We start from the raw sequence: 20139 nt of genomic DNA, 5'->3' as shown, positions 1-20139 counted from the left end.
TCTTGGATGAGAGTATGGTTGGTGAGCTATATCTACCATATGCTCTACTCTATCTTCCTCAGATGTATAAGGCTGATATCTTTGTGCTGTCTCCGTTTTTGGACACTTGTACTAGAGAGTACTGTTGGCTGTACACATACAGCTGTTTGTAAATATATTTGGTTTCCATTTATATTATTAGTCTTTTTTGTTTATTTTTTCCCCATTCATGGATATGCACCTGGTGGAGGACAAATACAACCGCAAAGTTTTCTCTCCCTGCTGCCTTTGATGTGCCTACCCTAAAAGACCCTTTAAACGGTTCCCCTTTGACAGTGAGCATGAAATATGTGCCTCTTATGTGTGCATTTTGTTGTCATTTGCACCCGCACTGTGCTTTTGGCGCCCTTTCAAATATCCATTGCATAGCTTCAGAATCGATTATTCTGACATGCAGTCATCTATTGCCATGGATATCTGTTTTGAACAGATGAACAGAACACATTCATAAAAAAACAACATAGCTCAAGAGGTAAAAATGTTTAGTAAATGAGCGGATGTTGACACACTTAGGCCCCTCTGAGATTGTGTCATATCCTGCGGGGACCTGCACAGGGGTGGGCTAAGGTTGCTCGGGCAACTGCCCGTTTGCCTTCCTCAACCGAAGTTGCCCCTCCGATGGAAATATATATATTTGCGATCAGGGGATGGCGGCGTGGCAGCAACGTTTAGTGAGAGTTTAAAATGATATTGGCAAAATTTGCGATCAGATGACGGGGGCGTGGCAGCGGCGGTTTCTGACAGTTTAAAATGATATTGGCAAATTTGCGATCAGATTACGGGGGCGTGGCAGGGGCTGTGACAAAACAATAATGTGTTGCCCCTTTTTTCCAGGGCAGAGCAACTCCCCCTTCAAAATTCCTGTGCACGTCCCTGATATCCTGGATATCAGCTGACTCTGAAAGGCATCTGGCCTCGATCCGGCGTGGGTCTGTCTCAGAGCTGGCTGGTAGCTACGGGTGCTTGGGCCTGCTTTAGTCCTCTGTTTGTCTTTCCGTGCATGTTCAGCCAGAACAGCTCATCATAGGGCTTTGTCTGACTGGCATCTCAGATGGCGATTTATCATGTTTAATCAGCCTAAAACGGCCCCTGTCAAGGGCTAATGCATGCCAACAGGGCATGACACACCACAGAAGCTATGGGCATTGGCCGTCATGGACACTGAATGGGAAACCGTTGCATTGCTGTGTCCAGACCTTAACAAGGAGCTGACAAAGGACTGACCAGGACATTCAGTGTTGAATATTAGGCTTTTTAAAACTACAGTACTGTGTGTATGCTTTGAGTTGTTTATTGTTGCTCTTTGTTGCTATCGTTTACATTTAGTTTGAAACACGCTAAGAAAACATTTTAATGCACTGTATTATGTGTGTTGTATCTTTTTGTTTTTCTCTATTTTTATTTTTTATAATTGTACGTATGTCTGTTACTTTATATGGAACTTGGTGTCTGAAATAAAGAATAAAGAATAAATAAATAAATAAAACATGCTAACACGCTGAGCCTGCAAATCCAGGCTGATTAAACAGTCTCGGCACCATTGCAGATATATCCACTTACGAGGCTGCAATGCAAAGGGACGTTTTGGGAAGCTTAGGGTCTGGTATTGGGCTTTGACGATGTCAGTTAAACACGATAATGCAGAAAGTGGGCACGAGAGTTTGAGAGGTTAGGGAGGAAGGCAGATTATCAGTTATCCTTCAGCATCCCAAAATATCACAGCCTCAGAGCTATAACTGGGTGTAGAATTATGCTGTCATTGCAGTGTGGAAATTCATTGTCATTCATTGCTCATTGAAAACACCATTTTGAGTAAAGATGACAGATAAGATTACAGATTTTTCCCCAAACATATTTCAGTTATTAAACTGAAATCTTTTCTGTGGACTAGTTTGATTTAAAGATTATGCAAGACGTTGTGCTTTGCCTAGATGTTCCATGAAGTTACGGCATCTTGATGATGTCAGAGGCCAGGGCGAGGCATCTTGATGATGTCAGAGACCAGGGCGAAGCCTCTTTCATGAGGTCTGGGAGCATGACTGTTCTCAACTTGAAGCTTAAAATGTTTGTCAGTCAAATGGGACATCTGTAACATCCAAACTCACAGTTGACAAGGGGCCGCAGTTATCAGAATCAGAATCAGAATCAGAATCAGAATCAGAAACGGAAACAGATTTATTGTCAAGTATGTGTATGCCTACCTGAAATTTGCTCTCGCGTATGGGTGCATACAGTAAACATAAAAACATAAAAAACATACATACACACACAGTAACTCATAACATAAAACATAGAACATAGAAACACACTAAGTACTACACATAACATAAGTTCAACAGATATAACACAGTATGGAAACAGATATATATATTAAAAAAGAGTGTATAAAGTGAGAGGTAAAATGCAAAAAAATGCATGAATCAGAGATACGACAACGTTTCCCCAGACAAATTGATGGCTCAACTAAACTTCCACTGTTTGTCTTATTATGAGCCAAATGCGTTTACTTGAAAATGATGTAGTATACTCAGAAACTATGCAAATTCAAGTAGAGCTTATATGCCAGGATTTATGAAATGCAGTATAAAGTAGTTAAAGGGACTTATGAAATGCGGTATAAAGTAGTTAAAAGGGCTCTTGACTTTTTCTCTCCATGGAATATAATTTCATCAACCACTGAAATCACTTATCGGCGGGGCCTTTAAATGCCAGGATTACAGTGGCGTCTAGTTGAAATCGTCCTCGTTAGAGAAGGGCCGCTCTGAAAAGTGTTGCAGGTTTTGCATGTTGAATGATCTCATGAGTGCGGGGGTACTGCATTGACATTGGCAATACAGCAGCAGGCATTCGCAGGTGAGGGAAGGAATTTGATAAAGCAATTATCACACGCCATTTTTTAGCACATGGCAGTGAGATTTGATCTTCTACACCTTTACTGGCACCTTGGCTTAACTTGCACCTAAGCAGTGACAGTCCCGCACTTCTTTTTCCTTTTTCTTTCTATGTCGTTTTCTATTTTTTGAAAAAAAAGCAGTATTTATTGTTACACCAGGTTCTATTGCTCTTAGCTTGATTGTTCTCTCCCTTGTACGTCGCTTTGGACAAAAGCGTCTGCTAAATGACTAAATGTTACCGAAATGTAAATGTACTCCAACTTTATCACAGTTTTCGTCCCACTTTGTCACAATGGGACCTCTAGTACAGAGCTGACAGACAGTGTCATACTGCTGATTTGTGTTCCTTGGTTGTCCAGCCAGAGCAGGCAGTGGGAGTGTGATCACCGGGTGTACAGTAGACCCACAGTATATCACACTGTGTTAGTGTCCAATTTTCATTGGGCAACAGCTGTCCGATGGAAAATATGGGTGCAGTTATACAGAATACAAAATGCAAAAATCCATTGGAAACCTAATGGCAGTGGTTGATACAAATTTATGGTAAAGGGTGCATTGTTTGTAATATAATGTTCAGCACCCTTCGGCACCTATCACCAATTGTTATCATGCGTACTTATATAACTTGAGATTCATTTGAATGAAATGCAATTAAAGAATAACATGTTAAAAAACTATGAATGATAGACATCATTTATTTTTGGGACGAGATTTAGAATTTAGACAACATGAATAGATACAATAATCCTCTTAATACTATACTACTATAATACTGCTATACTATACTACTATAATACTGCTATACTATACTACTATAATACTGCTATACTATACTACTATAATACTGCTATACTATACTACTATAATACTGCTATACTATACTACTCCTTTGTCTGCAGCAGTCAACTTCTTTGTGCTTGTTACTTCTTTCTTCAGTTCCTCTGTTCTTTCTCTCTCTCTCTCTCTCTGTCTCTCATTCTCTCTCTCTCTCTCTCTCCCTGTCTATTTGCTGTGTCTATCTGTATGTCTATGTCAATGTCTATCCTATTTGTCTGTCTTTTTTTGTCTGTGAACTTTAGTATCATCCTGATGGCTGATGTGAGGGACATGATCACTCATGTATTATGAAATCAGGGCAGGATGGCCCACTGGTCTCCGGCCTGTTAGAGAAATGGACTTGGGTAATGGTCTATTTCCCCTTAAGCAGTGGTATTGTATGCTGAGACCAAGAGGATTCCCACCACTCTGACCTGAGTAAGGCTCTTCATGAGGTGACTTGATGCAGACATATCCCCTGCTAATTTGAAGTCAATCGCATCATCCTGTTATATCAATCTAAGGCTGTTTCTGTGTTCAGTGGCGCAAGTATAATAGCCCTCTTGTGTTTAAATGTTTCCGTGCTTTCTCATTACATCTGTCGTCTTCACCGGACTGGATTATTTGATTTTGTTTATGTATCTTTACGTGAAGTGAATGGAACTGTGAGATTTTTTTTAAGCATATGGTTCACAGGTCTGTAATTTTCCTTTTAACCTGCTTCAAATTTAATCATTGGCTTGTTGCATTTTTTTTTTTAAACCGTGATTTAAGCCGGGAGCATGCATTTGAATGGGTTGTTGTTGTGTTCCTGTCAAAGAGTAGCACTTAGAAAAGAGGGGGAAAAGCACTTGTTCATGCAGTGGCTCATTAAAAGTGAAAAAATGCATTAAGCTGTTCTGTCTGATTAAAACCACAAATTGACGAGTAGAGCAAACAGGACAAACATTCTGACAGTAAGATGCATTTTTGTTGTTTGCTTTTTAAAATAGACTTAATTAATAAGAATAGTGTTGAGAAGAAAAAGTTCTGTGTTCAGGGAAAGTAACACATTTCTGCTTATTTAATGCTTGGATAGAATACCTGTACTTAATCACAAAACAAACATACAAGACTTCTTTATCAAAACATGTATAAATATGTACAACTCAGACCCAGACTTAAGATGATGAAACGTTTTTGTGCAACCGGTGCAAGAAGCAGCCCATACGTAATGTAAACAACTATGAGAGACAGTGGGCAACCGGCCATTGGCTCTCAGATCATGTCAACTTCACCGTGAATAAGCATATGTGTTAGGTTCTCTCAAAGGGAAATTGAAACAATCTCTAGAGTAATCTTCTGTAGCAGGGCATTTGAGCTTTTCCCGAATCCCTTAACGGGTGCTTGCTAATTCCCTGCCAAAACTATCAGTGGATTCCTTCCTTCTAATCTCCCATAATGCCTTATTCGATTATTGTCAATGCCCTCCGTCCCTACTCTTCATTCCCTTAAAACACTTTAGTTTTCCAACAGAGCGCGTCAGATGGGACGCAATCACAGTGTGCAAATCGACCAGGACATACGCAAAAGCTTGGCTGCGCACCACAACCTCTTTGATCTCTCAGTTATCTCTTTTTGAATTATGGAGTATGCAAACAACAACAGTTGACCGTTGCTTTTTGTGTTTTTAATGCGCACAAGGCATGGCTTTCTTTTTTACTTGCTTTTTCCTGTCCTGGTGAGTACAAGATCCCATTTTGCTGTTTGTTTCAGTATAGTTTGTGTGATTTTTGCATTTGCATTTATTACAACTTTACGACTTGCGCATGTTAATACATCGAGTCGTTTCTTTTGCTTATTTGCAGTGTTGGGCATATTTGGGCAAACAAACCACCCGAGGCAAACATCTATTTGGAAAATATTACGCGAATTTTGGATAGATTACTAGAAGGATATGACAACAGGCTGCGACCCGGATTTGGAGGTACTCTAAACAATATGTTTTCAGCATGTCCCGTAAACGAGAACCAGATGTTAAAGTAGAAGTGCTAGGTGCCTTTTTTTTTTACACGTAGCGAAGTTTTACTTTTACAAGAAGCAGATGCCAACTTCTCGTCCAGTGTCATAGTATTGATGGGGCGTATTACTTTTTAAATGTAATTCTCAGTCAACTTAACACTTGCTTACTATTTCCTTGCAATTAGCCTGAATGTTATTTAACAGTAAATGTCTAGTTTTAACCTTTAGATCAAGCCAAACTCCATGAAATAAGTTAATTGTAATGCCTATTATTGTCTAGTTATTGGTTAGCACTGGAACTCATTGTGCTTGAGCTGAAACTGTGACTTGTAGTAAGACTATCATTAAGAATATTCAAAGTTATGGTTCACATTAACACTGTTCTTGTCCGTGTTTGTTCTTGGTTGAAAAGTTTGTGTTTCTGAGACTTATCTTAACAGCAATATCTTTATAGGTCCTGTGACTGAGGTCAAAACAGACATCTTTGTCACCAGCTTCGGTCCTGTGTCAGATGTTGAAATGGTATGTAGGGTGAGGTCTGTGGCTTTGACCCAACAGTCCTGCCACCATGCAACACTGCTATAGAGAATCAATGTTTACCTGCTCAGTCCTAATAGGACATGTTATCTTTGACAAGATCATGCACTTTAATTGCTTGGTACTCCCGGTTCTACTGTGTCTATTCTTATGCATCTACAGCCCTGCAGTCATGCCTGGAATGAGCTTCATGGCTTCATTATTCTGGCATTGGGGCAGGATGTCATTAGAACAGCTTAGAGATTTTAATCTGGTTGACAATCCCTGTCAGTGAGGGTCCCCGGTTGAGCGTGCTATTGCTCTAACACACTATACTGTTTTTTCACAGCATCTAAAGCTACCTCAGACATCATGTGATATATTGTGGCTATCTGATAGGCAGTATAGATAAGACTCTCCTAGTCTGTTAAACCTTAAAATGCTCTCTGGATTTGAAAACGAAACATTTATGATTATGGTTCTAATCATTTCTATAATCTAAATGCATGAAGCCACGAAGAGAGATGTCGTCCACTAAAGCTCGGGGCAGGATACCCGTAATGCAGATAAAGATAAAACAAAAAACATTTTTTCATTGGACTTTAAGCCTCAATTAAAATCATTGTATTGGTCATGATTAAAGAATTCAAAAATCCTCAACGAGAACTTCTATGCATCCAGGAGTATACAATGGATGTATTTTTCCGACAAACATGGATCGACAAGAGGCTCAGATTCGAGGGCCCCATCGAGATCCTGCGGCTCAACAACCTCATGGTCAGTAAAATCTGGACGCCGGACACATTCTTCCGGAATGGCAAGAGGTCCATCTCCCACAACATGACCACTCCCAACAAGCTGTTCCGTATCATGCAGAACGGAACTATCCTCTACACCATGAGGTACACACCGCCTCAGTGCGCTCCAAGTCACGCAACACACACACACACACACACACACACACACACACACACACACACACACACACACACACACACACACACACACACACACACACACATGCACACACACACACACACACACACACACACACACACACACACACACACAAAACAGATTCAGATCTTGAATACCACAGTACATGCTGTGAGAAAAAATAGCCATATGACATATCTCAACACAGTGTTTTATTTCATATAGCCCAGTTTTAAACATTACAGCAGGGCTCAACTTTATGCCGTTTGCCGACTGTGACCATTGCACTTGTGGTATTTAGTAGTTGAATTCACTTTTCCGTTTCCAGGTTAACAATCAACGCGGAATGTCCCATGCGGCTCATTAACTTCCCAATGGACGGTCACTCTTGCCCACTGAAGTTCGGGAGCTGTAAGTCATAGCAGAAATAACAATTAATATGTATTAATTGTTATTTATTATTATTTAGCTGTGTAAGAAGTCTGTTTGCTGCCTCTACTGTCTGGTTGTCTTTGTGGCAATGACAAATAAAGTACTTTGAACTTTTGAACTTTGAGAGAGAGAGATCAAGAACAAATCATAAATCGGTCGAGAAGTAATGAGTAATGTGTTGATATTAATGACATTGTCTGTCTCCATGACAGATGCCTATCCCATCAGTGAGATAGTGTACACATGGAAGAAGGGACCACTGTTTTCAGTAGAGGTGCCACAGGAGTCATCCAGTCTGCTCCAGTACGATCTCATCGGACAGACTGTTTCCAGCGAGCGGTTAAAATCCAATACAGGCGAGTCGGACAGCTTCCTGAACTAGCAACAGGGACAAACATGTGACATATTGTAAACTTATACATAACCCTTTGGAAATATGTGAACTTGAATTTGACATGAACTTGAAGGGGTAATGTGATATTTTCCATCTCTGTCATTTTATTTGCTATTAAAATCTATTTTCTGCCTGGTATACAGTGGCACGTATGTATAATGTAATAGTTGAATGCTCACTATTTTGATGACCCTTACATAATAGTCAAGTCATTGAAATTCGTATTCAATGAAGTTTCAGGAGACAATTTGATTTGTTTACCTCAGTGCTCAGGGCGGTATTCCACATACGTGGTTTAGTGACAAAACCGCGGTAAGTGAACTCAGAGTAAGTGGTAAACCTAATAGGGGTCCCCTATGGCTACTCACAAAACAAAGTCATATTTTCTTTTAGGAGGTTTACCACTTACTCTGAGTTACCTTGCCTTACTTTGTCACCAAACCACATACTTGGAATACCCCAAAGAGGTGTTGTTTATGTTTATTTATTTATTTATTTATTTATTTATTTGTTAAACAGGTGAATATGTGGTCATGACGGTCTATTTCCACTTGCAACGGAAGATGGGCTTTTTCCTGATCCAGACCTACATCCCCTGCATAATGACAGTCATCCTTGCACAGGTGTCCTTCTGGATCAACAAGGAGTCGGTACCTGCCAGGACTGTTTTTGGTAAGCTCTCTTTATCTCTCTTCTGTTTTTTATCCCATCATCTTCCATATGATGGGATATGGGATTTTTTTTTTTTTACTGTTCCCACACTGTACTCCTCTAGGAGCATAGTTTGGGTGTTGTCTTTTCTCTCCTCCCCTCCCCAATGTTATGCTGTAATTCTTCCCTTTCTTTAGCCAGTTTCACTCTGGCAGGGGGACTGCCAATGAAAACTAGCCTTTTGGCTACAATTGCGTGCATTTACATTTTAATGTTTATTAATGCACACTGGCCCTCTTCATCAAATAAAAAAATAAAATAAAAAAATATGAGTATCATGTTCATCTTAATGAACCATGATCATAGTAAACGTTCCGTGTTGACATAGAAAGTTTTGGTCTATGCACTCACTCCTCCTACTCTTGTCCCTGCACTCCTGGTGCCCTGCTGTATTAAGCCCTTTGATATGAATCAGCTAAGGGCTTTTGCACGTGGACGTCACTGTCATTGTCACAGACTCATTGTCACCGTCACACTTACATAATTCATTGTCACCTGCTGACAAGATGTCTGCCTAATGAAGACATGTTGCCCGTTACTGGTCTCTGGCCTTCAGAGGGTGGGAATAAACATACTAGTAACACTGACGATGGCTTAAGGCCGAAACGCGTCTGTGGAAATAACCTGGTCTTAATATTAATGAGAAAAGCTTGAGAGTGGGTTTTATTCTACTCATAGTTAACATTCTATTACTCGCACCCGAAAACGCATTTATAATTTTTTGAAGTAGAGCGCGCCTATCCCTACTAACATACTAGTGACAGTGCTTTGGCCCTGATGCTCTTCATATCTGAACAAGGGAGAGCGCTAACATGGGGGCCTTATTAGACAGCTTTGGGGAATACTCTACTCTCTGATTGGTCAATTTGGCCACTTAGGTGGTTAATTGCCTCTGAATAACAACCATGGGTTGGTATAATTACTGCTTTGTTGAATGCTCCGTACCAATGGGTAGATATCCTGCGGCAAATTTTTGATGTCATTGTTAAGTGGCCATGTAATCAGGATAATATATGTCATGTAATGGCAGTCATTACTGCCAAACAAACCTCTTGAGTTAGTTTGGAAACCTGCTCTATGTCCCATCGTGGGTGGTTATAAACAATAGTGACTGACTGGCTGTGTATTGTACCTTTTTCATGCATCAAGCATTGGGTTAAATTAACTACAGTAATTCAGTGTAGCTGCTTCTTCATAGTTTTCCTCCAAGACGCTGTGAACTCAAAAAGCTCATTGACATTCATTTGATTTCTCTAATGTGCACTACAAGTCATTTTTGGAGTGCTTGAAAGAAGCTTTGAGTCTTTTGTAGATTATTGCTGTTTTGTCTATAGAGGTATGTCAGCATTTGTGCGAGCTAGCACCATTGTGGGAGATACAGATCTTTGAACAGGAAACAGAAGGTGTGTTCCTTTAGATCAGCAAGTGTGCGCAAAACGCATTAACCTCTGGGATCCACCCACTGTTCTTTCCGCGTGAAGCAAAACAAACGGGTAGGCAGATAAGTGGACTTTGATTAAGACACGTTCACTTCGAAGGTTTTCTCCTTACTGAGGATGAAGAGAGTTTCTTCGTCCTCTTAAACATGTATGTTGTGTGCACAATTACGCCTGTAGGTGAACAAGCAGCAAGGTGATGTAGAACAGAGATAGTAATAATAATAGATAATAATTCATTTTATTTTTAACGCACTTTTCATTCAAAGGAATCTCAGAGTGCCTACATATTAGAAACTAACTATAATAATAATAATACAATAAAATAAAAAAAATTAAAATTGTTAACATAAGCATAACAGACAAGATTTAACCCAAGGCCAGAAATGCATTCCTGAATAAAAAAAGTTTGAAGTCCAGCTTTTGATGAGCAAGACAAGGAAGAGATAGGTATGAAGGAGTGCAAAGAGAGAGAGATAGAGAGATAGAGAGGGAAGAGCGAAGATGGTAGATGTTGTGTTTGAGGAAGGGAGCTATCGTTAGAGTGTGTGTCAGTTGTTGAGTTGTATATAGAGGCATGAGTAGGGCTGGTTGGCTGGCTGGCTGACTGACGCTCTCTTAAGAGCTCAAAAGTCCCCAAGCGCAGTGCTGAGAGTGTTCACTGAGCGAGCTTCATTTGACTCACGCTTTTTTTTACCACGGTGAAGTATACAAATGCCTAAAGGGCTTTTTATTCTTCTCTTTCTCTCTCCCTCTCTTACACATACACACACACACACACACACACGTACACACACACACACACACACACACACACACACATTTGCATTTCTTGTTGATTTTTTACCCTCATGATTTTCCTCTCCCATTACAGTTCTTTCAAATGAAACCAATTATCCTGTCTTTTACATTGAGACATTCCATTTCTTTAATAAAGCCAGCATTATTGTCCATACTTGCCAGCGCTGTGAGATGAGTTAGTGTGAGGCCTTTTGCCCCTTAGATCAATCTGGGAACCACACACACACTAATGTCTAAGAAAAACACCGCACTGATCCAGGGAGGGAGGGTAGAAGAGCTTCCAGGGTGAAACCATCAAGCTGTCCAACCCAAATAGCTGGCCTTTAAATGCAGTAGAAACACTCACCGAATGGGGAAGTTGTCTAGTTCAGAATCCGAATCAGAATCAGCTTTTATTGGTCAAGTTAGTTTGCACAAACAAGGAATTTGTCTTGGTGCAGTGGCTCTCAGTGTGCTTACACATATTACACATATATACATCACATCACAATACAAACAGTGCAAATCAGTACAACAGTGCAAAACAATACAATATAACAGTGCAAAACAATACAATACAACAGTGCAATGGATAAACAATAGTGCAAGGTGGAGAGTTCCAGTTTGATCTTGACAAAGGCATTATGGACGGAGCACAAGTAGCGCAGGCCTGTCCTTGGTTTGGCGCCCAATGACAATCAGATCTATGCTAATGGCCCGTTATGGGATGGACATGCTTCAAGACCACTCAATCTTGATAGCAGTTACGGGTCAATGTGCTCCGTGCATATCAGTAATGGATCACCCCCCCGACCGTGGGTGTTTGATGAAACGCAAACAAATGTATATCAGCAGCTGATCTCTTCACTGGGAGGGTATGTAGATAACTCGTGTGTATGTAGAGGACTGTAGATTGCGTAACAATGAACTAGATTTGGGAGTATATCAAGGCAGCTTTGAGGATGCAGATGTTTATTTTTGTTCTAAATCCTTATAATCCTGAGCCACATGGCTGGCCTTGACATTGTTGTATTGTTCGAAACGGAACTGTTTTCATTCAAGTGTTATGTGTCAACAGAGAGTGTAGTGGTTTTTTTTTTTTTGTAATGGGCATTGGGCCATTACAGTGAATTGACTTTAAACTGTCTGTTTAAAAAAAAGGAACGTGCCAAAAAGGGTGTTGTTGTGAAATGTGATACTCTGACTGGGTTTTTAAAGTTAATCCCTGAACGGGGGAGGCTGGAATGGAAGATTCCGTCTGGTTCAGTCCCATCAGGACAGCCATACACACAATCAGCCGATCTGGCTCTTAATTTTGCTGTTGTTGTTTTTTTTCAGATTAGATTAGATTCAACTTTATTGTCATTGTACAGAGAACAGGTACTGAGACAACGAAATGCAGTTTAGCATCTAACCAGAAGTGCAAAATAGCAGAGTGCAGAGAAAAAAGTGCAGAGTATGTGCATACGTAAATTGGAATAATTGAATAAATAAGATATATACAGTAAGAGTTGGGTATGAAAAAAGAACAGAATGTTTTCTTGTCTTCTTGCACAAGCTGGAGCCCCATAGCCAACCCATGATGCTTTTCTCTCCATTTTACCCTCATTGTGATTGTCTGACTTCTTTCAAACGGAAGACAATCTGACATTTTCAATGGATTTGTGCCAAAAACACCTCTTGCAATTGTTGTTTTTTTAAGATGCCTAGTATGCTGCAATGAGCTGTCATTTTGATCATTTGTAAAGTCATAGCTTGCACAACTACAGGGAGGGCGGGGGGGGGGGGGGGGGGGTGGAAGCTGAGACCTTGGGTTATCACATTGGCCGCACATTTAGTAGTGCTCTTTCACTCGGACAGTATAAGCTAGCAGGGATCGTGGACACAAGGGCACTTCATGGAGCAAAAGAATCATAGTTGGCACTAAAGTGGAGCTTTTCTGCTGCTTGAACTTGGCTGCGCAGACTGTCAAACAGAATAACAGATCAAGCCCGACGAGGTGTACCTATACAAGGAAATAAAAGACACTGAGTGTGTTGTTTTTTCATTTGTCCGTACATCGGGATCACCTCAAATGGCCCTGTCTTGCTTGTGATTTAGTCACTTCATATGTACATCTATATCCTTGTGTCGAGTCATTACTGTGATGTATTTGTTTTTGGTACAAACCCCCCCCCCCCCCCCCCCCCCATCCACATCCTGTGCTAGTTCTATTATTGTCCCATAGCTAAAAATCCTGTTTCCAGATCAGCTCCCCCCCATGGCTGACCCAAACCCCCTAGCACTAATTTCAGCTTTGACAAGGCAACATGGCAGACCACATTCTGTTCTCAAAAGTCCTTCAGACAAGACGTTTGTGTGCTGGATCTGACGGGGTAACATGACTTAGCAGAAAAACTAGTCACTATACCAGCTGGCTTAACATACCCTCTGTGGTGCTTTAACCAGTGTCCTTATTTGTATCCAGTTCAAACCCCCTCATCACAAAACTGAACCAGACTGCCCACGATTAAAACATATCTTTCTGTGTTATGGATGTCAGAGGATCAGTTTGCTTACTGGCTGCCTTTATTTCTGTTGAAAGGCAACTGTGAACTGTGAGTGTACACACGTAGGGATCGTTGATTTAGAATACTGTCTGTGCTCCTGCCACCTCTGTGTGTGATTTCACGACGCACAGTTGCGGCAAGAAAGAATAAATGAGACATTTCGATTTTAGATTTTCTGTGAGCATGGCATGAATTGACCCCTTAGACATGGACTTGAATTGTATTACTAACATAAATGTTCTCTCTCCCTTATAGCATGTTCCAATTGCTGATGGAGGTGGAAACATTGCTCCTCACCCCCACCACTCCTCATCTACGCACATGGACAGCTGAGCTCTACCCACTCATTTTCTTCCTTTTCTTTCCCTCCTAAGCTAGACTATCTCCGCCATGGGACGCTGCTGTAGTCTCTCCACCTGGTCTACCTGTAGAAACCCTCGGCCAATTGCACCCACCGTACACTTACTCTACCCCATACCCTATGCTAGCATTTATATACAATATACATTATTGCCACCACTGAAATGTTTCTCTGTCCCTACATCCCTTACCCCTGTAATAGTAACCCTATGAGAACAGTTAACTGGTCTTGCCTTGACATGTATTTACCACCGGATGTCTGTATATATACTATGTCCATCGACCAAATGCTGGCTGTGTACAACCCCTGTTGTTTCCCTTCCCCTTCTGCCACACAACCCTCCCCCTTCCCCCCTTCCCCCCTTCCCCCCTTCCTATCTCCACCCAGCCGACCTCAAGCAGATGGGTCCCCCCTTATGTGCCGTGGTTCTGCTTAAGGTTTCTTCCTGCCTAACAGGGAGTTTTTTCTTGCCCCTGTTGCCACTGTGCATGCACTAAGGGGGTTCAGGCTCTGGGCTCTGTAAAGCGCCTAGAGGCAATTGTATTGTTATGGCGCTATATAAATAAAATTGAATTGAATTGAATTGAATTACAGCTAGTAGGACTTTCCTCAGGGACTGTAGGGAACTTTAGGAGTTGCAGAAAAATGTGTAAAACCAAGTATGTTGATGTATGGTTTTACACATTATATATATTAGGAAATTATGTTTATGAATGTAACTGACAGTGTATAAAACTCGAATTTCCTTTTAACTAGATATTAGTCCTACTGATCTCTCCCTGAGCACTAGCATGAGTCTTTGCTTTACTGGCCCCGCGACTGAACGAGAATCATCTTGGGCCACATGGAATGCCTGAATAGTCGGTCATAATTTATCCTGGAGCCATTTCCCTGCATGCAAGTCCATGTATGTTGAAGCTTAAATGGCCTATTGAACGGCACTGACACGTGACACTGGGTGGCCTGGTCTCTCAAAGTCCCATTACAGTGCGAGTGTCCCCTGCCCCCCCCCTACACACATCCCCCCTCTACACACACACATCCCCCCCTCTCTGATCCTTTTTTTCCAAATGATAATGGACTTCAGGCCCGAAGGCACAGTTAGACCACAGGACCTACTGTAGGAGAATAAGACACTCTCTCTAAGGCTCGCTCTTTTTCTCTCTTTCTCATTCCATTTCTCTCTCTCTCTCTCTCTCTCTCTCTCCCTCTCTCTCTGTCTCTCTCTTTTCCTGAAGACCGTATGCTTGACTTGGCTTTGTTTCCGTTACCCAGGCATCACCACGGTGCTGACCATGACGACACTCAGCATTAGTGCCAGGCACTCCTTGCCCAAGGTGTCCTACGCCACGGCCATGGACTGGTTCATTGCCGTCTGCTTCGCCTTCGTCTTCTCCGCCCTCATCGAGTTTGCGGCAGTCAACTACTTCTGCACGCTGCAGGCCAACCGGGACATGCGCAGGGATGCAGCACTGAGGGCAGCAGCCCAGGAGGCCATGAACAGAGCGGCCACCGACGGCCAAGTGCTCTCGGTAATCTTTGCCCTGTTGTTCTAACGTGACCCCAAACCAGTCATCTTTGCCCTGTTGTTCTAACGTGACCCCCAAACCAGTCATCTTTGCCCTGTTGTTCTAACGTGACCCCAAACCAGTCATCTTTGCCCTGTTGTTCTAACGTGACCCCCAAACCAGTGAGCTTTGCCCTGTTATTCTTACGTCACCCCAAACCAGAAATCTTTGCCCTGTTGTTCTAACGTGACCCCAAACCAGAAGTCTTTGCCCTGTTGTTCTAACGTGACCCCAAACCAGTCATCTTTGCCCTGTTATTCTAACGTCACCCCAAATCAGAAATCTTTGCCCTGTTGTTCTAACGTGACCCCAAACACCACAACCACCCCCAGTAATCTTTGCCCTGTTATTCTAACGTCACCCCAAACCAGTAAACTTTGCCCTGTTATTCTATTGTGACCCCAAGCCAGTAATCCTTGCCCTGTTGTTCTATTGTGACCCCAAACCTTTGACTGGTTGTTTAAGGTGACTCCAACCACCAGCCCCCTGTTATAACCTAGCCCTCATTTACACAGTCTCTTTCCCTCCTCTTCATGATGTATTTTCTCTTTCTCTCTTTCTCTCTCTTGATCTTTCACTCTGTTCGGTCTCTTATTCTCTCTCTTTCTCTCCCTCTCTCTCTCTCTCTCTCTAGCCTGTCTCTTTTTCTTTTTCCCTCTTCTTTTTCTCCTTTCTTTGCCTCTCTCTCTCCGCTCTCCGCTCTCACACTCCATACCTCTCCTTCTCTTTCTTCCTCTCCCTGTATGTCTTTCTCTCCCATTCCTCCGTGGCCCTGTTCTTCTCCCTCCCTGGCTCTCTTGATAGCGCCAGCCCCAGACATGAAGAGACAGCCACTGGTTTCCCAAAGCGCACTTGCTGCAGAGATTATGTAAGGGGATAGATTAAGCAAATATCCCAGCAAATCATCGCAGGCTCACAAGGAGCTTTCGTGCTTGGAGGAGATGACAGACCACTGGCTACAGCTCTAGTAGCTTTTATAGCGATGAAGTAATAGGCGAAGAAAAAAAGAAAAGGGTGGGGGGGGGGGGGGGGGGAGGAACTAAAGAAGGGAGATCTCTCTAAGGAACACGGGGGGGGGGGGGGGGGGGGAATGAAAGACACTTCAAGGAGAGAGTAGCCTCCTTCCTTGAAACGGAATAATCTTTTGAATGGCGATGTAATGATGGCTCCCATGTCAAGATCTGTACTATTTTTAGGCTTGAGTAAATGTTGCGTAACGACTAAGACGCTTGCAGCTCTTCTTTAAGGCTGTATTATATCCCATTCTAAATCAACATTTTTACCTTTTAACTAAAAAAAAAACTAAACTAAAAAAAACATAGTATCCCCTTATCGCCCCCAAACCATTTGAAGGTTTGTAGCGTTAAAAGAGCGTTACAAATTCCAAAGTGCGAAGAATGTTCCGGATAAAGATGGTGACCTATGGAGGGATCAGGATGAAGCCCGCGTGCTCTGCCCTCTCAGAGTGGCACAGATGAATGTGTGCCATCAGCCCTGGGCTCGTGCCTGTGCCAGGCAGCGCCTGTCGCTTTTGTAAAAATAGCTCCGGTTTAAGCGGCAAGCGGGCCACATGCTCTCTCCATGCTGGCCCAGCGTGAGGGGGGGCGGCCCGGGCCGCTGCAGCTGACTCTCCTGGAGCCGAGCTGCTCCTCCGTGGACCGGAGACAAAAAAGGAGGGAGGGGGGGGGGGGCACTGGCCAGGACTTAGCCCAGCAGGACGACAGGCGCTCCGCTGTCGTCTTTTTTTTTTTATACACCCTCCGTTTACACATGTCGTATTAACTGTAATCTGTGACTTGACAGCTTTAAATGGTTTTGTTTTTATGTTCCAGTTGGGAATATAGAAATGGCAAAAAACTGTGGGGAAATGTGAACTAAAAAATATGAGAGTTAGTCAGACAATGACAGCGTGATTGCTTTTTTACAAAATCAGTGATTTATTAACACAGATGAAGTCAAGTCAAGTCTGTCGTTGAATATTCATTTTTTGTATCTCTGTTTGGCATTTTAAATCTCCAAGTACAGTATTGCCAGACTATATGAACATGGCTGTAATAATACTATCACAGTCAAATGTGTAGTGTATACACCACACCAGCCAGTTTACCATACTTGTGATAAGATCAACTGAACCGAATCTAACGTAAGCAAATTGTAATATAAGTTAATAACATCAAATGATACGTTAATAATAGCCTAAAATGAACGGTAGTGTAGTGTTATGGAATTTTAAATTTGCTCTTACAGTAACTCAGATTTAAGTTATTTTTTTTTTTACCTGTCCTCTGACCTCTGACCTTTGACCTGTCAGCCTCATCTTGACCCCACTGGCATCCTGAAGAAGCGGATGAACTCGACGTGCCGTTTGGAGTGCCCCGGACAGAACAGACACCTCTCGAGTCCGCAGCCGTCCGACTTCCGCCCCCAGGGTTCCGCCGTGCCCACCGACAACATGTTTGGAAGCACTAGCATCATCGACAAGTACTCGCGCATCCTCTTCCCACTGTCCTTCGGCGCCTTCAACCTGGTCTACTGGATCGTTTATCTCACCAAAGACACCATGGAGTCAAGGTAACAGGCCTGCGAGCTCGCTTACCCTAACCCTAACCCTAACCCTTCAACCTGGTCTACTGGTTTGTTTATCTCACCAAAGACACCATGGAGTCAAGGTAACAGCCCCACGAGCTCGCTTACCCTTACCCTAACCCTAACCCTTCAACCTGGTCTACTGGATCGTTTATCTCACCAAAGACACCATGGAGTCAAGGTAACAGCCCCACGAGCTCGCTTACCCTAACCCTAACCCTTCAACCTGGTCTACTGGTTTGTTTATCTCACCAAAGACACCATGGTGTCAAGGTAACAGCCCCACGAGCTCGCTTACCCTAACCCTAACCCTAACCCTTCAACCTGGTCTACTGGTTTGTTTATCTCACCAAAGACACCATGGAGTCAAGGTAGCAGGCCTGCGAGCTCGCTAACTTGAGAAACCTCAGTGTCCTTGTGCACTTGCGGTGGTTTTTTAGCTAAGCAGACAATGCTTACTGTGTTCACGACTATGTTACGCCTTGCAGAGTGGAATAGAAAGGATGTCCTTCAGTTATCATGCGATCAATGGTTCTCCTGCGCCTATGATCAATGCCTTTATTACCATCAAAATCTAGGTGAAGGTTGACAATTAGGTCCTTTTTTAGCTTCGTACTGAATAAAACGATTGGTCCCAGGTGAGCTTTTCTCCAAAGTAAGGAAGTGTTTGACAGTAGTGCCCAACCACAAATCTTGCCTTTTAATGGCTTAATAACACAGCGTGTATGTCACACCCATCAGATTACGTACAAGAAAGGGACAAAGGTCTGTGAAAAACTGTGAAGGCAGCTAAGTACGCCATAACAATTCCAGCTAATGTGTGATATCAGCACCACATGGGTGGAACTCATGGCTTCTGTTTATTGGGTCTCTGACTATTTCATCTCATGCATAGTGAGACTAATATGATATTATTATGTTATCAAATGATCAAAGGCTCCGATTCCCCCATAAACTCTAAGTGAAGATTGAGAATTGTGCCTTTTCTTTTGGTAATGGATACAGAGCAAGATTATTTGTTTCTTCCAAGGAGATCCTGTTATTAAACTGAGAAATCACTTGACGGCAATACTGAGTTAATGGCCAACCACAAAACTCTTTATATTCACTGACAAATGTCATAAATTCTACGAGGCAATTCCCCAATCTAGCATAACGTTTTTTTGTCACACCCTTCGGAAAGACATGAACTCATCAGATTTATTGCCGTAAACGGACAAAGAGGTCGCCCCACTGGGGCTGTCTGTAAAAGGAGCAAAATGCGCCCGTAACGACTCCAGCCTACGTGTGATATTAGAGCCACAGGAGCGATAATGTCCCCCCAGCGTGGCACGCGTTCACCGTCGCCGCGGTAGCATGATGAGGTGCTTGTGTAACCGCACAGTGCCGCACATTGGGCCATTAGAAAAACAACGGGCCAAGTCTGCCTAAGAACTCCTCTGTGTTGGACCTCAGAAGAAGAATATGCCTCAGACCCTTATGGGGGCATGAATTTTGTATGAGGAAACCGCACATAGCCTTTTTTCCCCATCCTAATTAACGTTTCTGTGCGACTCAGTAACAGCCACCCAAGTTGAGCGTTAGCTGAAGGAATGCATTGCGCCGTATGTATTTTTAATTACGATGCTGTTGCCTCTAGGTCTGAGACCCCCTCTTTGTTTCAGAGAATAGAGGATCTGGGAGTCACCACCAATAAGAAAGGCCGCAAACACAACCTCTCTCTCTCTCTTTCTCTCTCTCTCTCTCTGTTCTCTTTCTCTCTCTCTCTCTCTCTGTCTCTCTCTCTCTCTCTGTCTGTCTGTCTCTCTCTCTCTCTGTCTCTCTCTCTCTTTCTGTCTCTCTCTCTCTCTCTCTTTCTCTCTCTCTGTTCTATCCATCCATGTTCGTTTCCATTTCACTTTCTCTCTTTCTCTCTCATTTGCTCTATCTTTGTATAACACTAATATACACACACACACACACATACACACACACACACACACACACACAAATTCACACACTCATGCATGAATGCACACAAACACAAACCCACACTAGTTACTGTACTTGTTTTATTTCCAGTCTTGTTTTCCTTCTCTGGACAAATAGTGTGTGGGTACATCCAATTACTTTCTGAGCAG

At 42.5% G+C, this 20139-nt stretch overlaps 1 protein-coding gene across 1 annotated transcript; it reads left to right on the top strand.

Moving 5' to 3' along the window:
• Window positions 1-5434: 5434 nt before the first annotated feature.
• gabra6b (gamma-aminobutyric acid type A receptor subunit alpha6b) lies at window positions 5435-18008 on the top strand (the record flags this gene model as incomplete). Its single annotated transcript, XM_080851320.1, has 9 exons — window positions 5435-5469; window positions 5597-5715; window positions 6205-6272; window positions 6948-7168; window positions 7531-7613; window positions 7847-7990; window positions 8548-8700; window positions 15141-15397; window positions 17745-18008. 9 exons carry the CDS (start codon window positions 5435-5437, stop codon window positions 18006-18008), a joined length of 1344 nt encoding a protein of 447 aa, XP_080707446.1.
• Between the last annotated feature and the right edge of the window lie 2131 nt (window positions 18009-20139).

The sequence above is a fragment of the Sprattus sprattus genome (assembly GCF_963457725.1).
Source record: "Sprattus sprattus genome assembly, chromosome: 1".
In the NCBI taxonomy this organism is placed as follows: Eukaryota; Metazoa; Chordata; class Actinopteri; order Clupeiformes; family Clupeidae; genus Sprattus; species Sprattus sprattus.
Note: the sequence above shows the minus strand (reverse complement) of the source record. Positions and strands in the feature narration are given on the sequence as shown.